The sequence below is a fragment of the Mobula hypostoma genome, chromosome 5 (genome assembly GCF_963921235.1).
Source record: "Mobula hypostoma chromosome 5, sMobHyp1.1, whole genome shotgun sequence".
Lineage (NCBI taxonomy): Eukaryota > Metazoa > Chordata > Chondrichthyes > Myliobatiformes > Myliobatidae > Mobula > Mobula hypostoma.
Genome location: NC_086101.1, coordinates 3,452,186 through 3,465,975, shown reverse-complemented (window position 1 = coordinate 3,465,975; position 13,790 = coordinate 3,452,186). Strand labels below are relative to the sequence as shown.

Genomic DNA, 13,790 nt, shown 5'->3' with positions numbered 1-13,790 from the left:
CAGGAATGTTATCATGTTGTTGCCATTGCAGAGCGACTCGCTTTGTCCTGGGACATTAGGGAGTCAGTACCACACTACAGGGGAGGGCATGCCTTACCAACTTGACTGAGTATTTTAGAGGAATGAGGACAAGGCAGTGGACGTTACCCACATGAACTTGCAGTTAAACATGGACCCATGAACTTCGAGATGCAGCGGTCACCCAGGGGAGAGAACGTGGGCCTCTGCTGGGTACACTGGAATTGTGCTGGGTTGCAGCTTGGGTCGCTCGATGCTGCCCCCCAGTCTTCACTCAGGGGAACAACAAGCTGGGCCAGGACAATCTACTGTCCGCCACTCAGCGACTTGGGCTATAATTTTTTCTATGTGACTGTATGTTTTTCTGAAAGCTATGCTGCAGGTAATGCGATTTCCACCTTGGCCCCAAAGGGATGCTGTTTCATTCAGCTATATTAACGTATGGCTGAATGATAATTAAACGTAAACCTGAACTATGGACCTGGACCAGATTTCTGAACGGTCCCTAAACCCAGGAACACAACCTCAGGATTTCTCTTCTGCGGTGTGCCTATGTAATGTAACTCACAGTATTAGTATGTATTGCAATGAACTGCGGCCACAAAACAACAGATTTCATGATGTATGTCAGTGATTCTGGCCCCCTCTACCTTAGTGCTATTAAATGACCCAACATCAATTCTCCTTCCATTTGGCCTCCCAAAGCACAACACCTCCAAGGCCGGATTAAACTCCCTCTGGCAGTGAGAATCGTTCCCCTGATAGAAATGTCAAACACCAGAGGACTGCTTTTGGAGAATGGGGGGGGGGGGGGCGAGGGTGGAGTTTAAAGGTGACAGAAAGGGCTTGTTTTTATATAAACACAACGACTGAATAGGTTACCAGGGGCAATGTGTAGTTTGATGGAGTTGAAGAGGCTATTAGACAGGCACACGAATATTCAGATTTGCATAGGAGGAATATAGATGATGAACATCTAGGGTAAATCGTCATCAAGTTCGGCACAACACTATTGGCCGACTGCCCTGTGCTGGGCGACGTAAAGGAGGAACGCTACCCACCAACTTCAAAAGGGGGTGCCTCGGGATTCAGGATTGCTTAATGTCAATTCCTGCACACAAGTGTAAAGGAGAACAAAATAATTGTTACTCGATCAAATTCAGCACAAAAAAAACAGAACAGAAAGAACACAATAATAATACTAAAATCACACAAAATAAATACAGTGGTGCCAGAAAGTATGTTAACCCTGTATATTTTTCTCTATTTCTGCATAAATATGATCTTCATGCAAGTCCTAAAACTAGATAAAGAGAACCCAATTAAATAACTAACACAAACATTCTACTTATTTATTTATTGAGAAAACCGATCCACTATTATATGTATTTGTTGGAAAAAGCATGCGAATCTTTGCTTTCAGTAACTGGTGTGACCCCGTTGTACAGCAATAACTTCAGCTAAACGTTTCTGGTAACTGTTGATCAGTTCTGCACATTGGCTTGGAGGAATTTTAGTCCATTCCTCCTTACAAAACTGTTTCCTCTCTGGAATATTGGTGGTTTTCCCTGCATGAACTGCTTGCTTCAGGTCCTTCCACAACATTTCTACAGGATTAAGATCAGGACTTTAACTCAGCCATTACAAAACACAAATTTTCTTCTTTTTAAACCATTCTGTTGTTGAGTTACTCTTGTCTTTCGGATGATTGTCTCGTTGCATTATCCAACTTCTATTAAGCTTCAGGTGATGGACAGCCACCCTGACATTCTCCTGTAAAATGTCTTGATACAATTTTGAATCCATTGTTCCCTCAACAATTGCAAGCTGTCCAGGCCCTGAGTCAGCAAAGTAGCCCCAAACCATGATGCTTCTTCCACCAAGCTTCACAGTTGGGATGTGGTTTTGGTGATGGTCTGCAGTACCCTTTTTCCTCCAAACATTACTGTGTGTATTTCTGTCAAAAAGTTTAACTTTTGTCTCATCCGTCCACAGAATACTGTCCCAGAAGCATTGTAGAACATCCGGGTGGTCTTTTACAAACTTGAGAAATGCAGCAAGGTTTTTGTTGGAGAGCAGTGGTTTCCTCCGTGGTGTCCTTCCACAAACACCATTCTTGTTCAGTGTTTTTCTTATAGTGGACACATGAACAGAGACTTCAGCAAGTTCTAGAGATTTCTGCAGGTCTTTTGCTGTTATCCTTGGGTTCTTTTTCAGCTCCTTCAGCATTGCACTTTGTGCTCGGTGTGATCTTTCCAAGATGCCCACTCCTAGGGAGAGTAGCAACAGTACCGAGCTTCCTCCATTTGTAGCCAATTTCTCTTACCATGGACTGATGAACACTCAGGTCTTTAGAAATGCTTTTCTAGCCTTTTCCATCTTCATGCATCTCTACAATTCTTCTTCCAAGGTCCACCGAGAGCTGTTTTGATCGAGGCATGATGTACATAATCAGATCTTTCTTCAGAAGTGCAGGCTCTGTCGGTAACCTGACTGTGTGTCTTTTTAACAGGGCAGGGCACCTCTACAACCCACACCTCCAATCACAGCTCATTGATTGGATCATCTGACTCCAAATGGTGCCTTGCTCAAGGACACGACACGCTGCCTCGAACTGGTGACCCTCAGGTTACTAGATGAACACCTTAACCACTCGGCCACGTGCCCTGAAGACACACACTCAATGCTTTAGGAACAGCTTCTTCCCCTCCACCATCCGATTTCTGAACTGACAATAAACCCACAAACACTAACTCATTGTGTTTGATCTCTCTTTGCACTACTTATTTAATTTATTTACATGTATATATACTTATTGTAAATTACAGTAGTTTTACATATTGCTGGCACAAGGCAACAAATTTTACGACATACGTTGTTGATAATAACCCCGATTCTGATGATGCAGTGTGTTTAATCTGACTGTTTGTCATTGTCTTTGATAGATAGAGATATACTTTATTAATCCCGAGGGAAATTTGATTGCAGTGTAACGATTAATTATCTGCCTCTATGTTAAGTGGATTTATTTGCATAACATTTTAATTTGCCTCTAGTGCCTATGGAAAGCATAATTCTGGAGCTTCTTTGTTCTTTCCTGAGGTGAACATGTTTCCTCACTGGTTAATTTTAACTCCAGCATTGACTGAGTACTTCCTCATTAGATTATTGTTATCGATGGATCGGAATGGGTATAAAAGGAACTGCTTTATGCTGGGCTCCATCTTTAATTTCTCTCTTCTTCAAGTAGGGGACCCCTGTTGCCCCTGACAACCCCCCCCCCCCAAGCCTTGGTACTGCCCCACACCCTCTCTCTGACAGACACTGCACACCTACCCCTTGGTGAGGAAGTTCCCCTGTGCATCCACCAGCAGGAAGATCTCGTTCTGGGTCTTCTGGCTGTTGCCCGTGTAAAGGTAGTGCTCCAGTGGGACGGGGCGCTTGGTGGTGCTGATCACGTAGATCTTCTTCTGCTTTATCCTCCTGGCAAAGGGAGGCAGGTGTGGGAGAGAGACAACAGATCAAACCTAATCGAACAAGATACTGTCCAAACCATTGCTAGACCATCATGATTTCTCAGGAGCCTTGTCCCAACTGACAATTCAGGTTGTGAAACGTTTTGGTCCATGGCATAAACCAGCCCTATGCCACGGTGAATATTTAGAGATACAGTGCTGAACAGGCCATTTCAGCTGCGCCACCTGGCAACCCACGGATTTCAACCCTAGCCTAATCACAGGTCATTTACAAAGACCATTTAACCTACTGACCAGTATGTGTCTGGACTGTGGGAGGAAGCCCACCCGCACACAAGAAGGAATGCAAAAACTTGCTAAACGGAGGGCGCCTGAATTGAACTCCAAACTCCGACGCCACAGGCTGAAATAAACCAGAAGTAGAATTTGGCCATTTGCCCCATCGAATCTACTCTGCCATTCAATCATAGCCGATCCTTTTCTCCTGCCACTCAGCCCGACTACCCGGAGAACCCCGTAACCTTTGATGCCATGTCCAATCAAGAACCTATCAATCTCTGCCTAAATACTCCCAACAAAATGACCTCCACAGCTGCCTGTGGTAACGAATTCCACAAATTCACCACCCTCTGGCTAAAGAAATGTTTCTGCATCTGTTTTAAATGGACACCCCTCTATCCTGAGGCTGTGCCACCTTGTCTTAGACTCCCCCACTACAAGAAACATCCTTTCCACATCTATTCTGTCTAGGCCTTTCAACATTCGAAAATCAACATCCCCCTCATCCTTCTGAATTCCAGTGAGTACAGACCCAGAACCATCAAACATTTCTTGTATGATAACCCTTCATTCCTGAAATTACCCTTGTGAACCTCCTCTGAACCCTCTCCAATGCCAGTACATCTCTTCTGTTTTGGGCATCTTTTAGTTGCCCATAACAGTTCACAATACTCAAGGTGAGGCCTCACCAGTGCCTTATAAAGCTTCAGCATCACATCCTTGCTCTTGTGTTCTAGACCTCTTGAAATGAATGCTAACTTAGCATTTGCCTTCCTCAGCCCCAAATCAAACTGCAAGTTAACCTTAATTAGGGTGTTCTGTACAAGGACTCACAAGACCATAGTCCGTAAGACAAAGGAGCAGAAGTCGGCCACTCGGCCCATCGAGTCTGCTCCGCCATTCTATCATGAGCTGATCCATTCTCCCATTTAGTCCCACTCCCCCACCTTCTCATCATAACCTTTGATGCCCTGGCTACTCAGATACCTATCAATCTCTGCCTTAAATACACCCAATGACTTGGCCTCCACTGCTGCCTGTGGCAACAAATTCCATAGATTCACCACCCTCTGGCTAAAAAAATTTCTCGTATTTCTGTTCTGAATGGGAGCCCTTCAATCCTTAAGTCATGCCCTCTCGTACTTGTTACGTACCCCGTAACTGGGTTGCCAAACCAGCAGAAATGGATCACTCAGTTGGAGTCTGGAGTACTAGAACTAAGAAAGTTTTATTAAAGAAACAAGCAACACAGTAATCGAAAGGATAATAAATGCAACAGTTCAGTGATGATAAACACACGTGCACAGCATTAAGATAACAGCATCAATCAAGCTCTATCGTTGTCTAGGGGTAAATGACCAATTTCAAAATGACTCAAAGTTCAGTCCAGTTCAGTTCGCAGTAATCGTTGCCATGGCGATGGACAAGGTGGGGGAAGAGAGAGATAGAACAGGAACAACTCATCATTCAGCACAGCTTCACTCACAGACCAGCGAGATGGCTCGCAAACAGCATTTGGGCGGGTCCTTGGTGATGTCACCTAAGGTCACCGACTGTGACCCCTCCTCCAGATGCGGTCGATCCTCTGCAGTGAACCCGGCACCCAGGCAAGGGCGGACACACACCGGGTTCCCGCTGATCGTACCTTTTCACCCTTGTCGTTGTCTGGTACTTCTCACCCACTCGTGAGAAGCGCACCGCTTCCAGGGTCTCGTTACCTCGGGTGGCGTGTGTGTGTCTTAGCGAACCTGTCCCTTTTTATCCCCCTGCTGGGGTATCGCCTGTCCATCACTTCAAACAGTTCAGGGTTCAAAGGGGGGAGCCGCTCCAGACAGCTCTCCCTCCCACATCCCTTCATTACACATCTCCAGACGCTGCTCCATTGTTCCTTATTTCTCCTTCCCCTGAGGGCAGGTGGCAGACCAACTGCTGATGCCACTGATGCTAGCCCAGGCCAGCAAACATCTTAATTTTATGTGTATTCTCGTAACACTTCCCCCCTTTAAGGATTTTTACCGGGAGGTAAAAATTACAAACATGACTACATTATCTGATACATACACAATATACATCTTTAACAGTTATTTAGCTAATACAGAGAATTTGAAGCTGTCAACACCTTGACAGACAGTCATCACATTTTCTGTTCCTTTTACACGTGTTATTAATAATCCCTTAGACCAGGCTCCAACTCAGCAAACTTCATAGTGGCCAAAAACACTGATGAATTGCGACCAATGTAACCTCTCATTTGGTTTTGTCCCGGACCACAATAACAAGGGTCGTCCCATTCCGACTCAGTTTTCTCTCGCAAGGGCTTAGTAGGAGGGGGACGGGTATTGACCGCAGAGTTATTGCAAAACTTCCTGCAGTACCCCACCATCTCCAAGAGCCTTCTGAGGGCCCTCTTGTCTGTCGGGGTGGGGAGGTCAGCGATAGCCTGCACTGCAGCTTGCATCGCTGCCAGCTGCCCCTGTGTCACCACAATTCCCAGGTAAGTGACTCTCGTGTGGCCGAATTCATTTTTTTCAAGGTTCACTATCAGACTGGCTTCAGACAGCCGTGTTAAATTGCCAATACACACCTCTGTGTTCATCAGCCCTTTAGTCACTGAATTACTCGAAAAATATGGGTGTTGTTTACTTGGCCGCCCTATTGTAACCACAATCACCCAACGTCCCAGTTCTTTGCATTTCCTCGGGACAATCAAACACATGGGTGCGAGTCGTTTAATTACTCCTTCGGGGATTAAGGGAGAGACCTTATCAGTAGACCTGGCCAAAACAATAGCCTTCTCCCATCTGACCGATCCCATCCTAATCTTTTCAAAATGGTTTTTTCCTCTTATCAAGGGGCCCCTAGCTTCATTGATTTCCACGCTAACACCGACTAGGTTTGTTAGCATATCAAAAGCCGGTGACCGTCTCAGTTCGCGTCGGTCATGATCAATAACATTTTTCCCCCTGGGCAGCCGGTAACTCTCTTTCATGATTCCACCAACTGTTTCCTCCAGCACCGCAAAATGTCCACCGGGGGGTACCTCGTGGGCCATGTTAAAAACCTCATCCCCATAACTCTTTTGCACCACCCCCCACTCCTCATCTGCGGATGCTGTACTTGATTTCCCTTTCTTCCTTAGCACCTCCTTATCCGCACAATAGCTTGTCAAGGCTGTGTCAGAGAGAGCGGTCTCGGCAAAAACCATCAGCCCCTCGTCTCGCTCCTGCGTCTGCACAAATTCTTTCCTGGCTACTGCTACGTCCGTCCCAGCTCCCTCACTACCTCTTATCTCACTACACCCTGTCTCATACAAGGTTGGCAGAAATGTTTCAGCCAAATTCACCATCGCGGGCGGGGCCTCCATGCTGGCAGGCTGACCCGTCAATCTCACGACTGGGAACACGATTCCTCCGGCGATGTCATTACCGAGCAAGACTTCCACGTCTTTCATCGGTAATTCGGACCTCACCCCGATCGTGACTAGTCCAGAGACCAGGTTGCTCTGTAAATGTATCTGGTGCAAAGGGACCGACTCTGTCCCTTCCCCAACACCTTTGACCTCTACCTCCCCAGTCTGGGTCTCTGAGCTAAACTCTAATACACTCTTCAGTATTAGTGACTGACACGCTCCCGTGTCTCTCCAGATCTGCACTGGAACTGGTTTTAACCTCTCCTTCACTGACACCAGTCCGGCCGAGATAAACCTCTCGCGCCCTTCCTGGACTTTTTCAGACCTGTCCTTCCCTAGCGGTTCGCTTAACAGCTCAATACAGCCATTCAAAATTTCCGCTTTTCCTTTCCCCGTCTCCTTCCTTGGGGCAAAGCACCTGGACGCAAAGTGTCCGACTTTCCCACAATTATAACAGACGACCCCAGGAGACTTCCTACCAGACTGCTCCCGGTCTACCTTATCCTTTTCACTAGTCCCCGGCTTACTTTCTGACTTTTCCGGTGGACTCTCCCCGCCGTCCTGACTACCCTTCTGGTAGCCTTTACTCGGGGCAAACTTCATTTTATGCGTCAACGCATACTCATCCGCTAACTTAGCAGTTGCGGCTAACGTGGCTGCCTCTTTCTCATCGAGGTAGGGTCTCATACCCTCAGGGACACAACCTTTAAACTGCTCAATCAGAATCAGCTGCAGCAGTCTGTCATAATCCCCCTCTACCCCCTTCGAGGCGCACCAACGCTCACAATATGTTTGCATCTCACGAGCAAACTCCAAATACGTGCGGTCCCACCGCTTCCTCGCATTCCGGAACCTCTGCCGGTATGCCTCCGGGACCAACTCATAAATCCTGAGGATGGCCTCCTTCACCACCTCATACTTCTGGGCATCTTCCGCGGATAAAGCGGAGTAAGCTTGTTGGGCTTTCCCTTTCAGTACACTCTGAAGTAAAACAACCCACTTATCCCTCGGCCAGTCCTGACTTATAGCTACTTTTTCGAAGTGGAGAAAGTACCGATCCACATCGGTATCGTCAAATGGGGGAACCAGCCTAACCTCCTGGGTCGCCCGGAACCCTCCACCTTGGTTCGGCACGAGCCCCTGCTCGGCCCTTATCCTTAACTTTTCCAACTCGAATTCCCTTTCCCTCTGTTTCTCCTCTCTCTCCAACTGTCTGTCCCTCTCTCTCTCTTCTCTCTCCAACTGTCTTTCTCTCTCTTGCCTTTCTACCTCTCTCTCTTTCTCTTCGTGTTCTAACTGCCGTACCCGGAACTCGTGCTCGAGTCTCAGTTTTTCAAGCTGTACCTGTACTGCGTCTCCAGCAGGTTTTTCAACAGACACCTCCCCCAGCTCACCTTGGGGAAACACACCTTTAGATACATAGTGCTCTACAATAGCTCTGTGTATCTCCTCTCTCCTCATTGTCGACTTCACCTTAGAAAGATTCAACCGTTCGGCCACAGCTAACAATTCCGATTTCCTGGCATCCTCTAATGCCTCCAAGGTCGGCGCCTTTATAAATTCCTCAACCTCCATTTCTGCTGTTTGTCTTTTCTTTCTTTCGGGAATTTTAACCCAATCAATTTACTCCGTCCCAAATTTAGCGTTCAAAATCGCGGACGAGAACCCCACTTATGTTACGTACCCCGTAACTGGGTTGCCAAACCAGCAGAAATGGATCACTCAGTTGGAGTCTGGAGTACTAGAACTAAGAAAGTTTTATTAAAGAAACAAGCAACACAGTAATCGAAAGGATAATAAATGCAACAGTTCAGTGATGATAAACACACGTGCACAGCATTAAGATAACAGCATCAATCAAGCTCTATCGTTGTCTAGGGGTAAATGACCAATTTCAAAATGACTCAAAGTTCAGTCCAGTTCAGTTCGCAGTAATCGTTGCCATGGCGATGGACAAGGTGGGGGAAGAGAGACATAGAATAGGAACAACTGATCATTCAGAACGGCTTCACTCACAGACCAGCGGGATGGCTCGCAAACAGCTTTTGGGCGGGTCCTTGGTGATGTCACCTGAGGTCACCGACTGTGACCCCTCCTCCAGATGCGGTCGATCCTCTGCAGTGAACCCGGCACCCAGGCAAGGGCGGACACACACCGGGTTCCCGCTGATCGTACCTTTTCACCCTTGTCGTTGTCTGGTACTTCTCACCCACTCGTGAGAAGCGCACCGCTTCCAGGGTCTCGTTACCTCGGGTGGCGTGTGTGTGTCTTAGCGAACCTGTCCCTTTTTATCCCCCTGCTGGGGTATCGCCTGTCCATCACTTCAAACAGTTCAGGGTTCAAAGGGGGGAGCCGCTCCAGACAGCTCTCCCTCCCACATCCCTTCATTACACATCTCCAGACGCTGCTCCATTGTTCCTTATTTCTCCTTCCCCTGAGGGCAGGTGGCAGACCAACTGCTGATGCCACTGATGCTAGCCCAGGCCAGCAAACATCTTAATTTTATGTGTATTCTCGTAACATACTAGACTCCCCCATCATGGGAAACAACTTCGCCACATCCACTCTGTCCATGCCTTTCAACATTCGAAATGTTTCTATGAGGTCCCCCCTCATTCTTCTGAACTCCAAGGAATACAGTCCAAGAGCGGACAAACGTTCCTCATATGTTAACCCTCTCATTCCCGGAATCATTCTAGTGAATCTTCTCTGTACCCTCTCCAACGTCAGCACATCCTTTCTTAAATAAGGAGATCAAAACTGCCCACTGTACTCCAAGTGAGGTCTCACCAGCGCCTTATAGAGCCTCAACATCACATCCCTGCTCCTGTACTCTATTCCGCTAGAAATGAATGCCAACATTGCATTCGCCTTCTTCACCACCAACTCAACCTGGAGGTTAACCTTAAGGGTATCCTGCATGAGGATTCCCAAGTCCCATTGCATCTCAGAACTTTGAATTCTCTCCCTATTTAAATAATAGTCTGCCCGTTTATTTCTTCTGCCAAAGTGCATAACCATACACTTTCCAACATTGTATTTCATTGGATTTCTCAGATTTTTCGATTTTTTTTTCCTTATTTCGAAAATAGTCTGCACATTTATTTCTACTATCAAAGTACATGTCCATGCATTTTCCAACATTGTATTTCATTTGCCACTCTCTTGCCCAATCTCCTAATCTGTCTAAATCCACTTTGGTGGCAAAAACAGGAAAACAGATTATCTGAATGGTGACCGATTAGGAAAAGGGGAGGTGCAACGAGACCCGGGTGTCATTGAAAGTGGGCATGCAGGTACAACAGGCGGTGAAAAAGGCGAATGGTATGCTGGCATTTATAGCGAGAGGATTCGAGTACAGGAGCAGGGAGGTACTACTGCAGTTGTACAAGGCCTTGGTGAGACCACACCTGGAGTATTGTGTGCAGTTTTGGTCGCCTAATCTGAGGAACGACATCCTTGCCATAGAGGGAGTACAAAGAAGGTTCACCAGACTGATTCCTGGGATGGCAGGACTTTCATATGAAGAAAGACTGGAGGAACTAGGATTATACTCGTTGGAATTTAGAAGATTGAGGGGGGATCTGATTGAAACGTATAAGATCCTAAAGGGATTGGACAGGCTAGATGCAGGAAGATTGTTCCCGATGTTGGGGAAGTCCAGAACGAGGGGTCACAGTTCGAGGATAAGGGGTAAGCCTTTTAGGACTGAGATTAGGAAAAACTTCTTCACACAGAGAGTGGTGAATCTGTGGAATTCTCTGCCACAGGAAACAGTTGAGGCCAGTTCATTGGCTATATTTAAGAGGGAGTTAGATATGGCCCTTGTGGCTAAAGGGATCAGAGGGTATGGAGGGAAGGCTGGTACAGGATTCTGAGTTGGATGATCAGCCATGATCATACTGAATGGCGGTGCAGGCTCGAAGGGCCGAATGGCCTACTCCTGCACCTATTTTCTATGTTTCTGCATCCTGCCTGCTTCCTTAACACTACCTGCCTCTACACCAATCTTCGAATCCTTTTGCAAACTTGGGAACAAATTCCATCATCTAAATCATTGATAGACTACATAAAAAGAGGCGGTCCCTGCAGAGCCTCCCTCGTCACCGGCAGGTAACCAGAAACGGCTATTCCCACTTGCTGCCTCCTACTCATCAGCCAATGCTCTAACCATGCCAGTAACTTTCCCGTAACACCATGCCCTCACAACTTGGCAAGTAGCCTCATGTGTGGCACCATGTCTGAAAATCCAAATATACAATAATGACCACATCCCCTTTATGTGTAATCTTCTCAAGGAATTCCAAGAATGTATAAAAATGCATTTTTGTAAAAGGAAAAACAGTGCAGACTGTTATCAAACTGGGGAGAAAATTCAAACATCAGAGGTGCAAAGGGACTTGTGAGTCCTCGTGCAAGACTCCCAGAAGGTTAGTTTACAGGTTGAATCTATGGTAAAGAAGACAATGTTGGCATTTATTTCAAGGGGAATAGAATATAAAAGCAAGGAGATAAAGTTGAGCCTCAGTCTGCACTTGGAGTATTGTCAGTTTTGGGCCCCATATCTCAGACGGGATGTGTTGTCATTGGAGAGAGTCCAGAGGAGGTTCATGAGGATGATTCCGGGAATGAAGGGGTTAACACTTGAGGAGTGTTTGGCAGCTCTGGACCTCTACTCACTGGAATGTAGGAGGCAGGGGATCTCACCGAAACCTACCAAGTGTTGAAGGGACTAGATAAGTTGGATGTGGAGATGTTTCCTATGGTGGGGGCATCCAGAACTAGAGGGCACAGCCTCAAATTTGAGGGGCTCCTTTTAGATCAGAGGTAAGGAGGAATCTTCTTGGCCAGAGTAGCGAATCTGTGCAATATTCAGCCACAGGCCAAGTCTGTGGGTATATTTAAAGCAGAAGTTGATAGTTCCCTCAGATGTCAGAGCATCAAAGGGCAGGTGTGTGGGGTTGAGTGGGATCCGGGATCAGCCACGATGGAATGGCGGAGCAGACTCGATGGCTGAGTGGCCTAATTCTCCTCCTAATGTCTTGTGGTGTTTTGGACTATCTGTCGAAGTGCAACAAGTTCATCCACCTTATCTCTTGTACTTTGTGCACTGAGATATAACACTTTGAGAGCTGTATTTGCTACCCTTCTTGATTCTGCATTCCCAATGGACTGATACTCACCCTGGTGGCTACAATTTTGTCCCATCACCTGCCTGCCCTTCCTGACGGTCTGACTGCACGCTATCTTTACTTTTTTTTTTAACCATCTGTCCTAACCTGTGTCCCTTCTCTCCAGTTCCCACCCCCCCCCCCGGTCAAATCAGTTTAAGCCCTCCCCAATGGCTCTAACAAACCTGCCCGCAAGAATATTGCTGCCCCTCAGGTTCAGGTGCAACCCGTCCCTTTTGTACAGGTTATGCCTGCCCCAGAAGAGATCCCAACGATCCAAGAACCTGAAGCCCTGCCCCCCGCACCCCCGCACCAGCTTCTCAGCCACACATTTATCTGCCAAACCATCCTGTTTCTACCCTCACTGATGTGTGGCATGGGTAGTAATCTAGAGATATACCTCTGGCTTTAGAGACAGCACGTGTTTAGCAAAATGCTGTAACGTCTGGGCTCAACTTGGTCGCCATCTGTCAGGAGTTTGTTCTTTCTCCCCGTGACTGGGTGGGTTTACCCCAGATGCTCTGGTTTCCTCCCACATTCCAAAGATGCGACCACTGGTTGGTTAATGGGTCACGCGGGGGTAATGGGCAGCACGGGCTCATTAGGCTGGAAGGACCTGTTACTGTGCTGTATCTCTAAACAAAGGCAGGTATATACTCTTTTAAGCAAGACTACACTGCACTCCAAATGTGGTCTTACCAAATAACTAAATACCTACAAACACGTACACTTCTCTCGGGCTTCCAGCTGGGTCCAGGTATCCATTTTAACCGACATTTCATTGACAAACTCCACCATCTACACGGTGAAGAGGAATTTGTGCGTCATATGTGCTGGGAAAGCACTAGATCCTTTTTCAACTGCACAGTTTCAGCAAAAGGGTTGCGAAAGTCATTTTGCACTGGTAACTACCTTATAATCTGGGAAATTGATCAGGTATGACTTACCCAGAAAATCAGTTCAAGCCCTCCTGCGTCTCCACCTATCTTTGTATTGACTCCAAACCGGTCCCCTTCAGAGGGACAGGCAATGGGTCTGGAGAGCTGGTTGCCGTACATTTGGTAGATAATGCACTGCTGTTGCCAGGGGAGAGAGTGAGAGGGGCACGCGCACAGACAGAGCCGAACATACTCACCCAATCCAGTCGGCAAACTCCAGAGTGTTGGGCACGGTAGCGCTGAGCAGGATGAGATTCACGTGGTCTGGAAGCATAATCAGAACCTCCTCCCACACCACGCCTCTCTGCGGGAGGGGACAGACAGAGACTCAGCCTGATTCTGATTATCAACATCACTGGCATCTGTCATAAAACCTGTGGTGTTGTGGCAGCAGTACATTGAAATACTTAACAATAAAACTACACATTAGCATCATCATCGCCGTGTGCCACGCTGCAGGACATGGGCAACTGGTCTCATCCATGACCACAATTATTCT

General features: G+C 47.0%; 1 protein-coding gene across 2 annotated transcripts in view; it reads right to left on the bottom strand.

The window, feature by feature from the left end:
- skic2 (SKI2 subunit of superkiller complex) overlaps positions 1 to 13,790 on the bottom strand; it is a 130,309-nt gene that overhangs the window by 50,484 nt on the left and 66,035 nt on the right. For both annotated transcript variants that reach the window (XM_063047877.1, XM_063047878.1), the window contains 2 exons: positions 13,489 to 13,595; positions 3,355 to 3,501 (listed from right to left, as the gene is read on the bottom strand). In XM_063047877.1, coding sequence (XP_062903947.1) covers positions 3,355 to 3,501; positions 13,489 to 13,595 — 254 coding nt within the window. The remainder of the gene's footprint in view (positions 1 to 3,354; positions 3,502 to 13,488; positions 13,596 to 13,790) is intronic.